Source organism: Schistocerca gregaria, chromosome 5 (genome assembly GCF_023897955.1).
Source record: "Schistocerca gregaria isolate iqSchGreg1 chromosome 5, iqSchGreg1.2, whole genome shotgun sequence".
NCBI lineage: Eukaryota > Metazoa > Arthropoda > Insecta > Orthoptera > Acrididae > Schistocerca > Schistocerca gregaria.
In genome coordinates, this window is record NC_064924.1 from 579,427,011 (window position 1) to 579,446,875 (window position 19,865).

Genomic DNA, 19,865 nt, shown 5'->3' on the forward strand with positions numbered 1-19,865 from the left:
TTAAGGTCACATATTTAGATCTTGATCCAAAGAAGACGGCGGAGCGGGACTTGTTATCTTCCGGGCAGTGCGTTAGCGAGCCCGGGAATGACGCCCTCACGTCCTCCGAGGGGCTAGCTGGGGTCTTTGCTAAATTGCCTAATCCCGCGGTGCATCTGTTTCGAGACATCACATAAGTTGCTATAGACCGACTCGAGAAAAATTGAAAGATTGCTATGGTTGTTGCTTCGCCTTGAGCAACACGCTGATGCGTTTGGTGTTCCGCATCAGGTAGTTTTGTCTCTATTGTATCCTTTAACTAGAGGTGAATTGAGGACCCTGGTATCCAGGGCCATGGCAGAAGGATTTTCATTTCAGTAGTTGAGGGAGCTTGTGATCAGCGAAAGATTGACCACGGGATTTCGTAAAATAGCTCGAGAGTCGCTATACTTGCCAGATGAAGAAAGATAGGGAGGAGTTGTATCATTTCGTCGAAAAGGTTAAGACGGCCTGGTTGGCATTGTTAGTATACTTGTCAGAACGGGAATTACTTTCAGTTGTCCTGAGAGGAATGCGAGTGGCGGATAAGTCATATTTTGTTTTTCGTGGTCGTACCTCCACTTGGGAAGAACTTCGTGCCGCCATTATAGCGATATCTTCGTTTCCGCTCTCGGACGATAGACACCGTGAAGTTAAAGTTCAGCCCATGGGCGTCACCGAGGGATCTCCGGATTACCGACATCGACTGAATCTGATATATGGAAATTGCGGCGCTGTTTCAGGTGCGGTCGAACAGGGCATTTAGTTCATACTTACATTCAGCCGCTGACACCCAGAGTCAATTAATGAAGCCTGGCTGGGCAGTGAATCCGCGATGGAACCTTTAAACCGTATTATGCCCGTGTAGCTGCTCATTCATCACGCCCTCTGCCTTCTATTTGTTCTCGAGTAGGTGGCGAACCTGCTCCTGCCCTTTTTGATTCTGGTAGCTCCTTTTCATTGTTGAGCCTGAATTTGCTCATCTTGCGAAAGTCAGGCTGGTCGCTTCTCCGGTGCAGAGATGTCGGGTTACCAACGGGCAGGTGTTGCCTCTGCGTGGTTGGGTCCGAGGAAGTATCTCGGTTTGAGATTCTCGTGGCCCTTGTCCTTTTGGCCTTGGTTAAGGAGCTGCCCGTCGATTTCATTTTGGGATGTGGTTTTATTGGTAAAACTGGTCTTGTCTTGGATTATTCGGGTTACACCGTTTTCTTAATTTTTTTTATAAAAAATGGTTCATATGGCTCTGGGCACTATGGGACTTAACATCTGAGATAATGAGTCCCATAGAACTTAGGACTACTTAAACCTAACTAATCTAAGGACATCACACACATTCATGCCCGAGGCAGGATTCGAACCTGCGACCGTAGCAGTCGCGTGGTTCCGGACTGAAGCGCCTAGAACCGCATGGCCACGGCGGCCGGCGGCATTAATTCCTACCAGTTATTTCAATGTACGCGTAAGCAGATGTCAGTTGCAGGAGAGTAATTGCCGTTAGTCCAGCAGGTAGTTCCATTAAGTACCATTCATATATGGTTAGACGCTCCTCCTAACTTGGCAGCGTATAAGCAAGTTAGATTTTGTTAACATAATAGTATTTTCCGTCTGGTATAATATTCACCTGACAGGGTTCCCATTTGAGCGCCGTGTCTTCTGGGAGATCATACTTCTTGATCCTCAGACGGTGGACACCCCTTTCACGTAACACTTACAATCGGCACTGTGACACGATGGGTCTTTTCCGGTCTTACATGCAAAACAGGCGGAAAGACACGCAACATTGTGGGGTGCAATGCGCTGCCGAAGCCAGTTTTCTGTGTGGTGTGGGTAATAACTGTGGTACCAGGAACAGCATTGGCCTGTACACTACGTGAACAAGTGCCCTTTCTCATGGTGTGTTAACGTGGTCCAGATGTTCCAAAAATACCTAGATTGGAAGTGGAAGACACAAGCATTTTCTTTTGTCTCATAAGACTAAGAACAAGCCTAGAGCTCTGATTGCTTTCTAATATTATGTCATAGACGTTTATGGAGTGATAACAGAGAAGGAAGAGTGGCAAGAGGAAAATATCCTCTAACAGGCTAAAAATTGGCAAAAAGCCGTCCTTTGGTGATGAGTTTATATACGTCTGTGATTAAAGCCTTTGATACTTCTTGAGGACGAGGGATCTACCGTCAAAAATTTGTAAAACGATTCCTGTCTTATACTGTGTATTACGTTCTTTACACAAAAAAATTCATGTCTAGTCGTTACTAATTACACAATTTTTATCTTTCAACTTTTTAAGTTAATTGAAGTTCAACAAAAATTACGACAGCCACAACTTCTTAGTAATTGGTAAAATGTACATACCAGACCCCTTATTCCTCTAGGTGATTGTAATAAACATTTTGAGGACAGACTAAAGTTGGTAGCAAATGTAACACATATTAGCCTAGGACTGAGTAGGCAGCCCTCACGTACTCAGAAGGAACCCCATGAGTGGGAGTCACCCGATCAGTCTTTAGTAAAGTAAATTTCAAAATGTTGTATCAACAATTACGACAGGAAAATTAATAGCTCCAGATAACTCACCATGTGAGTCAGGAGTGCGAAAGAAAATGTGTGTCCGTCAGCTGTAGAGATACATTTCTACAAAATGGACATCGCTGACATTCAAGAAATGTTCAAAACCTAGCATTAACTTGCACCATGAACACCGAATGAAAAATGGCTCACCAAGTGCTCACAAAGATTCGAACCATCAAGACGTAAGGCGAACGCATTGGCAGTTACAAACCGCGCAGGACGTTCAGCTAGACATCCAATCTTAACTAATGCATTCATAGTGATACTGGTTTAACGGGTTGGTTGTAACTAGTGGTGTGTGATGGCATGCAACCGAATGCCGAACATTCTGTCTTGAAGCATATCAAGAAACTGTCTACCCTTTAAGGCGTAGCTGCTGATAGTGCAGTAATATGTATTATATGTATAGAAACAAAACCATGCAGAGGCTGAATTGCTCCACGGGTTCCCGGTGGTATGTATTGCAATGTTACATACTTCTCAGGAGGGCCAGTTGGCCTTAAGGGAGAATGACTTCTATACACAGAACAGAATCAAGTATAAGTAAGTTGTGACTCTTGAAGTTTTCCCGGCATATCGAATATACCACAAGATTTAGCGAATTCAGCTGGATCTCGTCGACTTCTTTCCACGATATTTCGGTTGACAACCTTACAGCCATCTTCAGGTGACTGTTTGGCACTGGAGATTGCATGTCGCTCTATTTATACGTAAAAGTGCCGCAAGACGCGCATGCGCAAGTTGCCGTTGCATGCGCGCCACCTGTCGATTCCAAGGCCCTCTACAATATTACTGCATCTATGGAGCGCAAAACATGAACGCCGCCTGTTTGCAGACGTGTCCAAAACAATAAAATGCAAAATTTCAATATTAAAATTAAAATTACTTGTCGATCGACATGTCAGAAGGTTTTCAATTGATTAAGGCCTGGCACCCGTTGATTTCTTTAATATCAACCAAAAGAAAACTTTTCTTGCCTCACATCAAACACCTCTTTGGGGAGGAGATGGCATCTAACATCCAGAATTTGGATAAGTTAGGAAACAAACGTGTGAGATTGTTAAGTGCTTTATGTTTCTTACTGAAATGCCAGGATAATGGCCTTATTCCGAAGTTTGCCAGAGTGACACATTTTATCAAGACCGTCGCTGCGAAGTTCATCACACGTAAAGCAAGTTTAGCCCTTGTAAAGGAGAGGATACGTTTCACCCGCCGGGAACTGGACATGGTTTCGAAAGAGCTGTTTTATTTGCATATGGAGATTGCATCTAATCTTCCTTCCCTCTCCTGGGAATGGGTCGATGGTGTAACATGAGCCAAATCAGACTGGGTCGGTCAGGAGTATTCTTTAAGATAATCATCGAAGTTCGACCGACTCTCAGCAACGTCACGACAAGATGTTTTTCGACGCTCTGTGGTAAATTTCACGGATAAGGATTTAGACAACGTGACACTGTCTGTACTTGGGAAAGGTCTGAACTTCGCACCGACACCTAGGACCTTAACTTTAACAGATTTTATTAGTGCTGTTGAAGAAGTTGTCAGGCCTCTATCCAGTGAAGCAGCAGAAGAAATCAGGCGGGAAACATGTCGCGCCATTACGAGAACTCGGCCTCAGAAGAGCAACATTTGTTCAATGGAAAGGGCTGCGCTGTCAAGTTACGGGAAGATTCTCAGACGGTGGTCCTTCCGACGAATAAGGGGAATGCCACTGTGCTGTTGCCACGTGATACGTATGATCAGAAGATATATAGTTTGCTGAGTGAGACAAAGTACAGGAAGCTTGATAAAGACCCTACTCGGAGAGTAGAAAGGAAAACAGCAGAGTTGCTAAACTCCTCTTCTCTGCCGCAAGAAGTAGTGAAAAGATTGCGACCTCACAGTTCTGCTCCACCGATGTTAAATGGTCTTCCAAAGATCCATAACGATAATGTGCCCTTACGCCCCATAGTGAGCAATGTCGGTGCTCCGACATATGATTTATCTAGTCATCTGGCTTCGCTGCTGAGACCTTTTGTTGACAAATGTACGCACCATATTCGCAACTCTGCTGACTTTATCAACAGACTGAGAACACTACAGCTGAAGGATTCGGACTTGTTAGTAAGTTTCGATGACGTTTCACTCTTCACGAGGGTCCCTCTTTTGGATTCGTTGTCACTTATCGGCAATAACTTTACGGCCGATATAACGGCGCTCTTTCACCATGCCCTTTCCTCTACTTACTTCTTATTTCATAACGAATATTTTGAGCAACTTGACGGTGTTGCCATGGGTAGTCCTCTGTCCCCTCTGGTAGCAAACTTTTATATGGAAGACTTTGAGGAGAGGGCACTCGATTCTGCGATGTTTAAACCAACAGTGTTCTGGCGGTATGTGGACGATACTTTTTTAGAGTGGCCTCACGGTGAAGAAGAGCTGTCACGGTATTTACAACATCTGAATTCCATCCACACAAACATTCAGTTTACGACGGAAGTTGAAAAGATGGTTGCCTACCATTTCTGGACGTCATGGTTAATCCCAAGGTGGATGGGTCATTGGGGCATTCCATCGAAAACCCACGCATACGAACCTGCACCTGCAGCCGTCAAGCTGTCATCACCCGTCACAAAATAGGGGCGACCTTCGAACGTTGGTGCATGGGGCACATGTCGTGTCTGATAAAGACAGGCTTGCAGACGAATTAGAGCACTTGAAATCTGTATTTTAACATAATGGATATTCTGCACATCAGGTCAGTACTGCTTTAAGGATGAAAAAACGTGACCACTACCAAGATCAAGAGGATAAGGAGGTCCTTAAGTCCTGAGCATTCCTCCCATATGTCGGTAACATTTCATCGGAAGTAGGCAGAATTTTAAAGAGACATCGTGTGAAAGCAATCTTCCGGCCACCTACAAAGACTCGTGCTCTTCTGAGCTCAGCCAAGGATGATCTGGGATTATAGAAGGCTGGAATTTATAAGATACCATGTGAGTGTGGGTAAGCCTACATTGGTCAGACCACACGCACAGTACACGACTGCTGCGTTGAACGTGAGCGCCGCACTCTCCTTTTACAGCCCAGTAAGTCGGCCATAGCCGAACATTGTATTTCCACAGGAAAATCTTGGCCCCGTCGAGATCCTTCTGGGATTCAGTTCTTAAGGAGGCCGTGGAAATGCGTTTGGCAGAAAATCTCATTAATCGTGATGGCGGCTTTCAATTGAATAAGGCCTGGGACCCATTGATTTCTTTAATATCAACCAAAAGAAAACTTTTTATGCCTTCTGACATGTAGAGCGACAAGTAATTTTAATTTTAATATTGAAATTTAGCATTTTATTGTTTTGGACACGTCTTCCAACAGGTGGAGTGCATGTTTTACTTGTATCACGCATTCGCTTGCGCTCCATAGATGCAGTAATATTGTAGAGGGCCTTGGAATCGACAGGTGGCGCGCATGCAACGGCAACTTGCACATGCGCGTCTTGCGACACTTTTACGTATAAACAGAGCGACATGCACTAGCAATCTCCAGTGTCAAACAGTCGCCTGCAGATGGCTGTAAGGTTGTCAGCCGAAATATCGTGGAAAGAAGTCGACGAGATCCGGCTAGAATCCCGAAATCTTGTGGAATATAAGTATGGTATTTTGACCATTACGTAGTTGTAGGTCTCTGACGGCCTCTTTTCAGTTCTTCGCCATTGCAAGATAATGCACAGAAGAAGGAATCGTCGGGAGTAGAATACCTCCAACTTCTCACAGCACAATGAAGAACTTCCCAGCCAATTTACCACCCCCATTAACACTCGGCATAATTGTATACGAATGCTTTAAAGCACTGATGTTAGTTGATCTTGATACAACTCTCTTGCTACTGCTTATTTCCGGCGTTCCTATCACATGCATTTCCCTTTCAAATCTCCATTGGTCGGTGTTGAAAACAAATTCCTGAATGAACGATGGGGTAAGGTTATTTTTATCTCGTCGATAAATTCTAGGTGCGATTCCACAGACTTCTGTAAACCGTCAGGTCAACTGTTGTTGTAAACACAACGTTTGCTTTGGTTATCGTTGCCGTAGATCCACTTCGTATAAACACCACAAGCAATGTAGCACTGTTGTATCTCGTTGACTAAACAGTTCAAATGCGCTCCGTAGACTCATGCTTTGCTCACCATCGCATACTACTAGTTCCGCTCCCTATTGTCATTAGCAGCCAATATTATGGTAGTGTGGCAGACAATGTGAGGGGCGTCGCCGCCGGGGTGGCCGTGCGGTTCTGGGCGCTACAGTCTGGAGCCGAGCGACCGCTACGGTCACAGGTTCGAATCCTGCCTCTGGCATGGATGTGTGTGATGTCCTTAGGTCGGTTAGGTTTAATTACTTCTAAGTTCTAGGCGACTGATGACCTCAGAAGTTAAGTCGCACAGTGCTCAGAGCCATTTGAACCATTTTGAGGGGCATCGAATGCCTCAAACATTATTGGCCTTTGCGACCTTGCACTCAATGGGTTCCTTGTGAGTACGATACGTAGTTGAGCAGTCCTATCGGTGTGTTACAGATATTTGCCATTCTCCCTATACATTTTGAGTGGTGTTGAAGTTTCATGCTTTCACCTCTTTCCCAGTCAATTACGTAATCTATCGATGACTGATGCATGTGAAGCCATATACTGAGCGTAGGACATCTACTGTATCCCACAATGATAAGGGTTCTATGTAAGTGTTTATGCAATCAAATTGATCTGAAACACATTTAACGGAACTGCGTGCTGCTAAAAGTTCCAACGGATTAATTTTCTTGCTTTCTGCTGAGGAAATCTTTCTATTGCTATTTGTAGCAACTTTCTCATGGATTCTGTCTCTCCATCTTTTCTGTGGTCCACTAATGCGGTTCCACTGCGGAGAGTAAAAATCCATGAATATTGAAACGTCCACTTAGAAAAATTAATGAACTACTGTGCTTAAACTGACACACGATATTTGTAGCGCAACGCAATCTGATTTTCCATAATCCCTACAAAAGAATGGCTCTGACTAACATTAAACTATAACTTTCGCATATCACTTACCTCACAAAAATCTTCGTTACTCTAACTAATGCAATACGGCGAGCACCACTACTGACAGCGAAATAAAAGATTGAAACTACTGAAGGCACTAACTACTGATAGGCATAGTTAGTAAATGAAAGCTTTTGATATAGAACCAACAATGTATTTACCTTAATAGTGTTCGTAATATATATATATATATATATATATATATATATATATATATATATATATAGTTCATGACATCCAGTCATACAAATTTACTGTCTCTGAAGGACACACGTCCAGATCATCCGCTCTCAAAACTCCACCACCTCTCTCCCCACACCCACCACTGCTGGCGGCTCACCTCCAACTGCGCAACGCTACGCGCTGTTAACAGCCAAGTGCCCAACACTACAATGGGGAATTTTACAACAATGCAAACTAGCCACATACTTCACACAGCACAGTCAGTGATTTTCACAAAGAGCGCTACGTGGCGTTACCAACATAAAAACCTAAACAGCCTACTTACAATATCAAAGGCCATGTTTTTCATTCATGAGAGCGACATTGTCAGCTCATACAGGTCGTTTACTTCTCATCAGGTCTAAAGTAACTGGATTGTCTTAGATCTCATACACCTTACATTTATTTGGGATCACCCATTCCTAGTAATATTGTCTTGTTGTGGATCATATAACTTTCCTAGAATCCCCACTAGAAGTAAAAGAAGATTATTGAAGCGTTTTTTCTGGACAGTCAAAATTTCCTAACTATACAGCCGTACGGGTTCGATCAGTTCTTTGTACAACTGTTGTCTGAAATTCTTTGAGAAACTGCAGTGTTTAAAAAGCAGAATGAGACTGAAGCATGGTGGGTTTGCAGTTTGGATCCACCCTCTGAACTCAGTCTGATGCGAAGGGTCCTTTGTAAAAATATCCGTCAGATATTTAAAATTTTGTTGCCTTCTATAGGACCTGGTTTCGACTATCAGCAGCTGTATTGGGCCTCTTGAACAGTCATGAGTTATGCATGATCTTCGGCTCATTCACAAGGAGACCGATCTTGCTCGCTGGCGCCACCACGGTTCCGCTCATCTCCTTTACTTCTTTCTTAGATCTGCTCAACAGGACCACGTCTTTGGCAAATTCGAGATGCCCGGTTTTCTCACCATATTAATTTCTTATGGAAAGCCTCCTTCATTATGAGCTCGAGATCTTGGTTAAATAATATCCGTGACACATCATCTCCTGGTTTTAGCCGTGTGATTATGTTAGAACACTAAGTGACTTAGCTCTGGAAATTCTTCTTGACTTTTGTATTAGTACATGCGAACTATGATTAGGCTAACGAGTTTCTTTGCTACTCCAGATTCGGTTACGCAAGTCACTACTTTCTCCTCGTGAATTCAGTCTTCTGACTTCGTAAACTTCAGCAGAGCACACAAAATCTTACGCGTTATCACCACAGCTTCTCGGCGAGTTGTTGTAGTACATAGATGGTGTACAACTTCGAATGACCATTCTGAAACCGTCCTGATAATCACGTCGCTTCCTCTGCTAATGGTTGTTTTCCATCAAGTGTAGAAATGGACACAATCTTATAGAACGCTTTCAGACAGGCGATCACTCTGCAGTTGAAGCAGTCCATTTTGTCACCTTACTTGGGTAGATTACCGTTGTCTTCCAATCATCTGGGATCGTCTCAAAAATCTAGATCCTTTTCATTAGATAACGATTTCTCCTCTGGAGACTCTGCCTTACAGCTAGAGTGAGGTCCGCCGTGATTCATCTTCTCCGGGACGTTTTTTCTTCTTCATCCTCATCATCTGATTATTTAATGTAGTGAAGGTGACGGCAATTCGTCTTTCTTTGTTGTGTCTTTGAGTGTATCGAAGTGGTTGCCCACTACATACTTCGGATCGTTTCTAATTTCGGCTTTCAACTGTTCATGTAGTAAGGTTCGTACTTGGAAGTGGTCATTTCAGCACTCCATATTCCACGTTGTCCAACCCCCTGATCCTTGCTTTGACACCAGTTGCAAAGTGACCTGTATGATCGCCTGTAGTACCATATAAGTAAACAAAGTTTCTGTGTGTACAAAATTGGGCTTCTGATGAACAGGTCCCAGGTAATGAGCCTCGTGCCACAGCCGCATGAGTTCAGGCACACAATGTCTTCCAGTTGTTGAATGGACTAAGTATTCGCTCCCCACTTCAGGATTTCTGTCACCAATAACTGTCCTGAAATTATACATACACTGAAGTACACGTCATATCCATCATATTATTCAGTACACGTGAAGGTTTCATGAATTACATTACTGCTAAAATTCCCAGTCAAATATCCGCAAATTTGAAAAGCCATGCCAGTAATGAGTTCTCACCACTTACAGGTGCAACACAAGTGATTTCCCGTTAGATAATTCAATCATTTATATACGCAAGTAGTATGTTACATAGACTAAAGTAGCTGAAAGTTACAAAAACTTTAAACTGTTGTTATTGTTTAAGAATTTGGTCGACATTTATTAGCAAATTATTACTGCGCAGAAAACTTATTTGTTCATTGATTTTTGCATCCCGTTCAGTATTGACTGATTGTCGGTAGTACTATTTATTTGTCTGCGAAAACGAAAACCCCCATCCTCTAATTCGATAATTACTGTAGCCTCACAGACGATAAACGTTATAAAAAATTAATTTTACAATAAAAAGCGAGGTACAAATTTTCGCGAAAGTTGTGTCACTATATGTAAATCATCTGACACTTTACCTCAGATACCTCAGAGTGTTTTGCATATGGCCGTTATTAATCAGTTAATGTAGTAAGTACTGTGTGATGTTTAGATTCCAAATTTTTTTCTGAGTCGTCCAGACATCATCGGATGGCAACTCCTCAGCAGCCCGTTTTTCATAGCAATTAGGAATGAGGTGGTCTGTTGCACAAAATTATGACCGATGAAAGAACGTGGGTTTATTGTGCTAAAACAGAGACCATACAGCAGTTAACGGAATGACTTCTTAACGCTTAGAGTTCATAACGCATATTAAAACGGGTAATAAATAACTAAAATGCAAGCAGTGTCGGCCAGAACGGTTATGATTAATGCTTTTCGGACGGTAAAGAAACTTTGATTGTCGATTTGATGAGACATGTAAGAGTAATCAGTTCTGAAGCATGTTGTGAGACATTATTATAACTGAAGACACATTCAAAACCAGCTACTCTTGACAACGGATTTCGTATTTTTGCACGGTATTTTTCGGCAGCATTCTGCCTTGAAATCTCAAGAACTGTGGCGTCAGTTCTAAAGAGAATTTTTGATCATCCCCTCAACAGTCCAGACACAGCTGCTAGTGGTTGCTCTTTCTTCTTCCGCCTGAAGCAGCCGCGTGCTCTTAATGCTTCAGCTCAGCCAAAGAATTTCTGACGGGTTGGCCGCAGTCTTAGACGGCATAATTTATGACGAGGGAAATCGTCTACTCTTAAGAGAAATGATGAAACGATTTAACTTTAATGGTGATTGTGATGAGACGTAATACAAATTTATAGGTTTAGGATGAGTGTAATATATTCGTCTTAACTCCTCCTGAATTTCATGTATGGCCTAAATGAGGGTAGTATACAAACAGACGTTGTACTTCCTGTACGTTAATACGCACATAAGAGTTAAACTGGTGTTAGCAGAAATGACTGCAACAGTAAACTTTGTGATAAAAGATAATTAGGAATTGCTTTTATATTCTGAAATATTGATGATTTAAAAGCATTTATTACGCATAAGAAATGGAAGATGATAGGTTTTGAAAATTTAAGCTATATTCCTTTTATATGGCTACTACTACATGCAGCCAGTCAAGAGTTAAATAAAGGGTGTAACGATTCCAAAATGTAAATATTAATATTTATTAGATTTCACAATTTAACCTCATTCTAGGAATAATGTGCCTAAAACTTGGATTATTAATAGCAAATTCAGTTTTCAAAAACGCTTTCAGGCATAATTATGCCATTCTCCAACTGTTTTAGTATATAGTGTTATGTTTTAGTACTTAAAATGAGACGATATGCATCGATTGGTGAATAAACGAACAAAAAATCTATAGGTTGAAAAATCAGAGAATATAATCCTGATTTAGAGGACACGTGTCAAAAATATACAGTGGTAGTGTGTGTATTTTGAGCTGCCGGACCGGTTAACGAAATACAAAAATTAAATGAAGAACGCCAGCTGCTTTCGTAATGAACCTTAGGTCAATAAAGAAGTAAAAGATTGGGAGTTAATTTACTTTATTTATTTTTTATTTTCGCATATATTATCTACTGTATTAACGGTTATTCAGTATGAACAGCGTTGTGTGGACATCTCCAATACTAAAAACAAAAATAGCACTGATTTGGGGAAAAAATACACTGGGTGGGAGGAAAAGAATATGGAAGGAGGAAAGAGAAATAATGGAGAAAGCACACAGATAGAAAATCACATGACAGAAAGTATACTGCACGTTGGTTTTCTCCTACATAAATGTCAGAAATTAGAGCGGGGCCGTGATCAGTGAAGCAGTGAAGCACCTCCCCTTCTGTAGCTGCAGCGGCGCGGCGGAAAAAGGGATCGAGGTGCTCTTCAAAGCGATGCCAGAGCGCCCTCTTCTTCACGGTGTCCAGATTCGTTCAGTTGCCGGAGTACAGCGAAAAACGAGTAGGACGCATTCAGCAGCTGCAACATCGTCAAATGCGTTTGATATTAACGTTTCTAGGAATCGTGTACACTGAACGTATTGGACGTGAGCTTGTGGAGTATTCAGCACAGTGTTCTATGGCATGTCACTTCAGATTCCTTCGTTTCGTGGACACCAACATGTCAGAATTACAGTAATTTCTACGAATGAGACGGAATTCACAGAAATACGCCAGTTTCAATTTATATTCGAGTGCTGCTGATGGAATGACAGCGGGGAAAGCATGAGCGGCAGTGGCGCCAATACTCGTAGTCTAATGTACAATTAACTGAGAATTCCGGTGTAATAAATTCAGGTCGCGTTGTAGCATCTAAGCGCTTCACTCGACAGCTTTGGCCCTTGAAGCACTTCCTGCATTTCATTCACGGTATTTTAATTCTTGCATTTTGCCAGCAGAAGCACTCGCTCTCTATCCACTCATAAAACGTCCAATAAACCGAAACTCGACAGCGCAGAATTTAACTTCATTCACGTATCACAACGTCCATTAGTCCCATCGGAGAGTTACAGTAGGTGGCCATTATATTAGGGATACTGCTGACATTTGTGTAAAATGTAGTTTAAGACAACAGTGTGATCAAACTAAGTGATTGTCAAAGGGTTATTTTATTTTGAGGTTGCTGCTGGTATGATGATTATTGCTTGTGGCAAACAGCAACACTAGGAACATGCGACATTTGTCAGTTGGGTGATGCTTCTTCTCGTTCGCTTATTTTTCTTTAAAAAGTGCGTCTCACTGTATCGTTGTTTTTAATACTACCTACTTGAATCTCACTAGTTCTCGTATCTAAAGTAACCAAAGAGAAATTAATGCTTTCCATTACAGGACTTTTACCAACAAGGAGAGATCCCCAGTGCTGCTATCGAATTTTCGAAACTATCTGTCCGGTGACGTAAGATAAGATCCCAGGTACCACACACTGCAACCATTAACTCAGGTGGACCCTAGTTTGCGAGTATTTGATGAAAACCAATTCGGAATTTAGTGTAATACTCGATGGCGTTGAAAAAGTTATTGTATATAGTCTGCTTGCTTGGTATTATGAGTAAGATATCAGTTTTCCAGGAAGGAGGTTGTGCGTTACAATCCTGTCAGCTATAATAACCTTTCCTGTTTTCAAATCTTTATCAAAATGACTGGTCATTATTTTTATTCAATAAATTTGTTTAAATGTAATTTTGTAAATCCATTCCTTTGTCACACAGTTTTAACCTTAATATCCACTTCTTTTTCTTAATATCATTCTGCCTCCACTTGAAATTTTTGATCATGTATTTGTAATTAATTTTATGTATTAATTTAGATTTAATTTGTCTTTTTTTATCACGCTGTTTTCCGTTCAAATTATTACGTTCATGTTATGTATTTATCATTTCGCTTGAGTTTCGTTTGTATTATAAACGCGTCTTTCACTTAAATTTTCATCTGCTTTATTTTGTACATAGAGCAATAGTTATTTAGGTTATGTTTTAAATGTTGCTCTGACGATTACCGTGCAAAAAAATTGCGTATCTGGTAGCAAAAATACTTTTTCACTGCACAAATATTAAGAAATCATTTCGTCTTTGGTTTTTTTAACTGTTAGATCTCAGTTTCAAAATAATTGAATATTATAACCGATTTATACAATTAAATTCTTATTCACAAGAATTCCGACTGGAAAAAGACTGGTATAAGGAAAGATTAAGAAAATGTAAATGTTAATATGGTGATTAAAATGAAGTGACAATTGAACAGAAATAAAAAGTTACACTTAGAATAAGTAACTGAACAAAAATTCTGATTAAAATCATTCCGATAAAGATTTTAAAATAATAAAAAAATATAGTGCATCTGACGAGCTATAAGGACTTGCATGTGAAGCTCTTTTTCTACACATTACACCACGCAAGCAAACTATACTATCCGACTACTTCAATACTATTGACTGTCACACAAAATGTCGAACCTTTCTTCGTCAGTTACTCTCAAACGACGACGGGACACTAGGATGATTGGCTGCAGTGTGTGATACTTGGAATCTTAACCTACGTCACTGTACAGATAGTTTCAAAAACTCGATAGCAGGGCTGGGAACCTATCCTTCTAGATTTTGCCTATGGATTGAGATTTTTCTTAATAGCACAACGTAATAACCTGAAATATGCTTTGTTTTAGTATGGGCAAGAAGTCGAACTTTTCTCCGCGAAAATGTTGCGTCCTTACAGCATTCGACACATTCCCAAAAATTCAGCAACTGTTGCAGAGGTTTCTAACACTGTCGTCAGCGGAATTAATATTAAAAATTAAAATTGACCTCTCGATGTAGAACCTGTAGGAAATTGTAGCATGAAAAGCATCATTACTTCTCGTATCCATCGAAAAACCTTGGACATCTGCCTCGAAAATCATAAAATGAATGTTGTTAGTTTGGCTACGATGATGAACGACGAAGGTATAAAATTTTCGAAGCGGACAGTTCGGAGGCGTCTGGTCAAAGAGAATCTCACCGACAATATGAAAATGAAACGACTGGAATGGGGGAGACAACACCGAAATATGACTTTTGCAAACTGGGGTAGAGTAAGTATGACTTTCTTGAATAGTGCAATTTATCGTTAACGATTTTCTGCTGTTAATTCTAAAATTTCACGGATGTGCTTCCCCAGTGAATCAGCATTTCAAATTTATTTCGACCAATGTTCTTTTCTCAGAAGACGCCCTGAAGAACAAGTTGAAGTAGATTGCCTTGTGGAGAGGGTTAAACACCAGGTTAGTGTCGTGCTGTAGTCTGTCATCTCCGACAAATGAAGTGCCTAAACATTGTAGAAGTGGCAATTAATAAAGCGAGAACTAGAGACTAGGTTACTGCCACCGTTCAAGGAATGGTTTCCTGATCGTGACGACTTCATTTATATGCATGGTTCGACACCTTCTCACAAAGCCACAACTGTTCATGCATTTCTGGGTGAAGAGATGTTACTGTTTTGCTTTGGCAAGACAATTCGCCACACATCAACTCCATAGAAAAACATGTGGGAGCTCACCAAACGGGCAATAGTGAAGGAAGTGATCACCACCAAGTTTCAGTTGCATGAATGTCTTAACAGAAAATGGCATCACAAGACCGAACTACAAGAAAATGTAAAGGCGTGTATAGAGAGCATGCTGTAACGCATAGAAACTCTTACTGCAGCAAAGGGTGGCATCGCTAAATATTGAAATTGGTTTTATTAGATTTTTGTCAGTGGTAATATTTCTTCTGCGAAAACGGAAAAATATTTTTACCAAGATTTTTTGTTGTTTTTATGATCCCAATACAATACAGATACAAATAAAAAACCCCTAAGAGATCTACAACCAATCATTTATTAGAGGAATCCAGTTAAAGTAAAACATACAAAAATCTAAGTACTGTCCCTAGTATTATGGCCAACTACTGTGCAATCAATGTTTCTAAAGATTAATATTAGAAATTAAAAATTGTGTAGCACTAGGAATAATTTCAGGCGTTGTTTAATAGTGAATAGCACTTTCAGTACATCATTACCGAAGACATCTCTCAAGCTACGGATTTCTCAGGATGAAAGGCCACAATCCAAATTCTTTCACCCTATTCATCAGCAGTGTAAGGCATAAAAATGCCTTTTTCACTACGGCAGACGTCTATCTTCAGAATTATCAATTTGAGCCATTAATTCCAAAACAGGACAAGGCGACTTTGCAGCACTAGACGAGCTACTGGGAAATGTGTATTCATCCAACGCAGCGAAAATCATGAATAATCAGAACTGCTACAAAATTCCCAAATTAAGTACATTTTATGCAGCCAATGATTTTCATGATAGCACAGATCCATGAAATTGTGCCCATGTGATTATCAGTACAGGTGTTGCATTTCATGCACTTAGCATTATAAATGGCACCTAATCTGTTCGTAGACCGTAACTATAATAGCATGTGTATGGCTGACATTCAACTAGTGTTCTTCATACTAAAGTAGTGATTCTTTTTCAGGCAGTATTAGTATGAATGCCTGTAACAGTAGTGCAGGAGACGAACTTATTCGAAAGCGAAAACAAAATCCGAAGTTCTGCAAGAGGAACATCCTTAAGCGAAAGTGAATTTCAGGCTGGCCTTATGTAAATTGATGGGGGAATCCTAAGTCACAACGAATTGTTGACAAAGAATGCATGTAAATTTTGTGTTCAGTAGAGCTGTTGTGTTGTGTCGTGTCACGATATATTATCAGGCCAAACTCTAATTAGGTTAATTATTTCCCAAGACATAGCTTCAGATCTGATAATCATCAGTGACAGTGTCTGTGACCTTCCGTCTTAGGGGCAAGTGCAAGTGCATGTAGAATACACCTTCAGCTTCGAATAAGTTTCTGCTTGCACAATTTAACGTCCTGAATTCAAAGAATGCCCCTCTCGAGGTGACAATGCGATGAAGTACCACTGTCCGTGAGGGCGAAAGGGTTTGCGTGTTACAGTGACGTCGAGGCTTACACCGGCGGCAGGAAGCTATTGGCAGCGTCTCCCATGTCGGACAGGCCTCCTGCAGAGGATCCAGACAAGGAGTGCCTCACAACCTCCCATCTATTCCTTTGTCCAATACTGTGTTTTTCTCTGTGAACATGGTGACGTGGCGTATGGGAGACACTTAGTCATAGTGAAGAAGTAGATCCAGGGGAAAAATCTCTGTCCTCCTGATTGGGGGTGCGGCGGGAGGTTGACATTCCACCCCAGTAAAAGCATGTTTTGCTAAGTTTCCCTAATACAATGGAAGGATCATGACGGATTAAAAGACCTCGACTCTGGTTAAGACACAGGACTGTGATTTGTGTAGCACGAAGCGTACAGAGGTTAGGAGGAAAAACTGAAAATCTAATTAAGGAAATGTAAGCACTGAAAATGGATATCCTGGTAAAACAGAAACGAAAAAGGAAGCATCCCTGCGACAGGTCATTGGAGACTCTGCTCTGTTTTGGTCAGCAAAAAACTTAAAGAGCAAAATGAGGAGTAATTGGAAACAAGGAATATAGTTAATTGAAAAAGAGTTGTTGAAGGGATAATCATTGTAACAACAAAAATGCATGGAATTAAATTATAATTAATTTAGATATGTGCCTGATGCGGAGAAGTGGGATTTCTTCAGTTACTTACTTAAGTTGTTGACGAATATCTAGACGGACCTTAATTGTTAACAATGGACGGACTGGAAAAAGGTTAAATGATGATTCTGTAGGACAGTGGGGAGAGAATGCTAAAAACAGTGAAGAAAAAACGTCGATGAACTTTTGTATGGTTCAGAACTGTACTGTCATCAGTGGCCAATTCCAGAATAGAGGAACACGTAAGTATACCTGGGTCAGCCAGTCAATGAACCTAATATCAATTACTTAATACGTAGTAAGAAGTAAGAGTAAAAACGTGAACAGAGTGCGGCTTCGATCAGTGTGGTTTCAATAATTCTGTAGTTACTTTAAAAATCACTTTCCCGATTACGACCAGGGTGAAAGAGGAGGAGAAAGAAGAGTATGTTGTAAGTATAGCTACAGAGGATAAAAAAAACAGGATGTATCTGCTACAAGAAAAAGTGTGAAAAGTCTGACTCAGAAAAAATTAAATCTGACGTTGGATGCAGTGGTGGAGGAATGGAGTGCTAACAAGCTATACATTTCCCTGAAGGAGTCAGCTAACGAATCAGCGGAGAGTGAGAACTGACTAGATAACCAAGGAGTTTCTGGGGGTTGTTGAGGAAAAAAAGATGCTATATCGTATATGGTTAAGCTCGGGGAGTGAATAGGACTAGAGTAGCGATGTACACATTCTGAAATCAGAAACAGTCTAGAAGAAAATTACTACATACGAATGGCAATAGTGGAAGGGAAAAACGTAATAAACGAAAACACAACACTTTGTAACAACACATTCTTTACAACTCTGAGAGAACTGATCCAGGACACAGAACAGAAAGCACACGCACGCAAAAGACCCACGTCCCTATCACACATAGAGACATAAATAAGGAACAGAAGTCGTCAGAACTCGCGCTACGGTTTTCATAGCCTTCTCGCAACACGCGATATATCTCTCGAGACACACACGAACAAAACCGTGGCGTAATGTTCTGGATCATAAACAAAATGCGGAACGCCAAGCGTATAATGCTGACATATGTGAGTCCACCTTTTAGTATTTATTTTGAAACAGCCGCTCACACAGCTGCGTATGGCATGATGTACGCTGAGAAACATCTGCAACAGAATAAGCACAGAAAACATGTCGCAAACAGCGAGGACAATTCTTAAAAAACGTTTCATAAAAACAATAAATAAGGTAATATGAAAGTATCCACAGGAAACTATAATTAAAAAGCGAACTGTAAAAATGAAATAATGTTTTACAGTGGTTGTATAAGTATGCTATTTTCTGCATGTTTTACATTTAAAATAGTCACTGATGATGTCGATATTTTATCACCGAAACTGGTTTGGGGAGTAGATAAGTAAACAAACAAAAGTACGTTTGGTACAAAGGCGGACTCACAATTCCCATATTGTTGTTTTGCTATGCAAGGAAGAGATTCATTATAAACTTACTAGAACAGGTACACGTTGTATAAAAAAAGAGGTCTATGACATTAAATACCAAGTGCAAGGAAGAGGAACGGAAAAGAGTATGTGGGGAAATAGCATTCACTTGATTAAATGAGAAGGGCAGAGACATTGAGGATGATAAGGAAGAAGAAATTGCTAGAAACTTCACACCCACAATACAGCCTATCTATTGGACAGTAGAAAATGCCCTCTGAAGAACTTCATATCGAATAAAGACGAGGTCACGTGATAGAAGTCTACAACAAAAGCAGTGCATTAGGTAATATACAATCTGTATTAGACGAGAAGATAAAGAGATACTGAAAAGGGCAGGAACTGGAAAGGCAAGTGGACTGGGTGAAGTTGTGATGGAATAGTGGGAGTATGGGCAACCTCAAATGGTAAATTGTTCAGTCAGATTGTGGAGGGAAAGGAAATACGGCGTCTCATACATATCTGCTATATACAAAAAAGAAACAAGAAGCACCGAAATAATTATAGTGCAATTAGTGCTATGGTTTCTTTCAGCAAAGTTCTTAGCTCTCTACTGAGAAACGGCTTGGAGAACAAGACCGAGGGAAAGATGCTAGAGATACCGGCAGGTTTTATAGTTAAAATATTTTGTGTGTCATATGTTTAGCCTTAGACAAATAAGAAGCTATGTTCTGACGGTCAGGAAGTACACCTAATACTAGTGGCTTTAGAAAAAGCATATGATTCCGTAACCTTCAACGGACTACGGAAAGTGATGAAGTACATAGGTATATAAGCACTAGGGATATCCCTAACTCAAGAAATATGTCACCCAAAAAATGCAGCAGTTAAACTAGGTAGGTTTAGTGAGACGTTCCAAACTTCGAAAGGACTTATACAGGGCTGCAGTATGTCGCCGACCCCGCTTAAAGTATATTTGCAGTGTGTATTGGAA

The 19,865-nt window shown here is 40.7% G+C and overlaps 1 protein-coding gene across 1 annotated transcript in view; it reads right to left on the minus strand.

Moving 5' to 3' along the window:
- Window positions 1–12,015: 12,015 nt before the first annotated feature.
- Window positions 12,016–19,865, minus strand: part of LOC126272977 (odorant receptor 43a-like) — a 194,062-nt gene continuing 186,212 nt past the window's right edge. Inside the window, exon 7 of the mRNA XM_049976317.1 lies at window positions 12,016–12,331. Coding sequence (XP_049832274.1) covers window positions 12,239–12,331 — 93 coding nt within the window. The 3' untranslated portion in view covers window positions 12,016–12,238. The remainder of the gene's footprint in view (window positions 12,332–19,865) is intronic.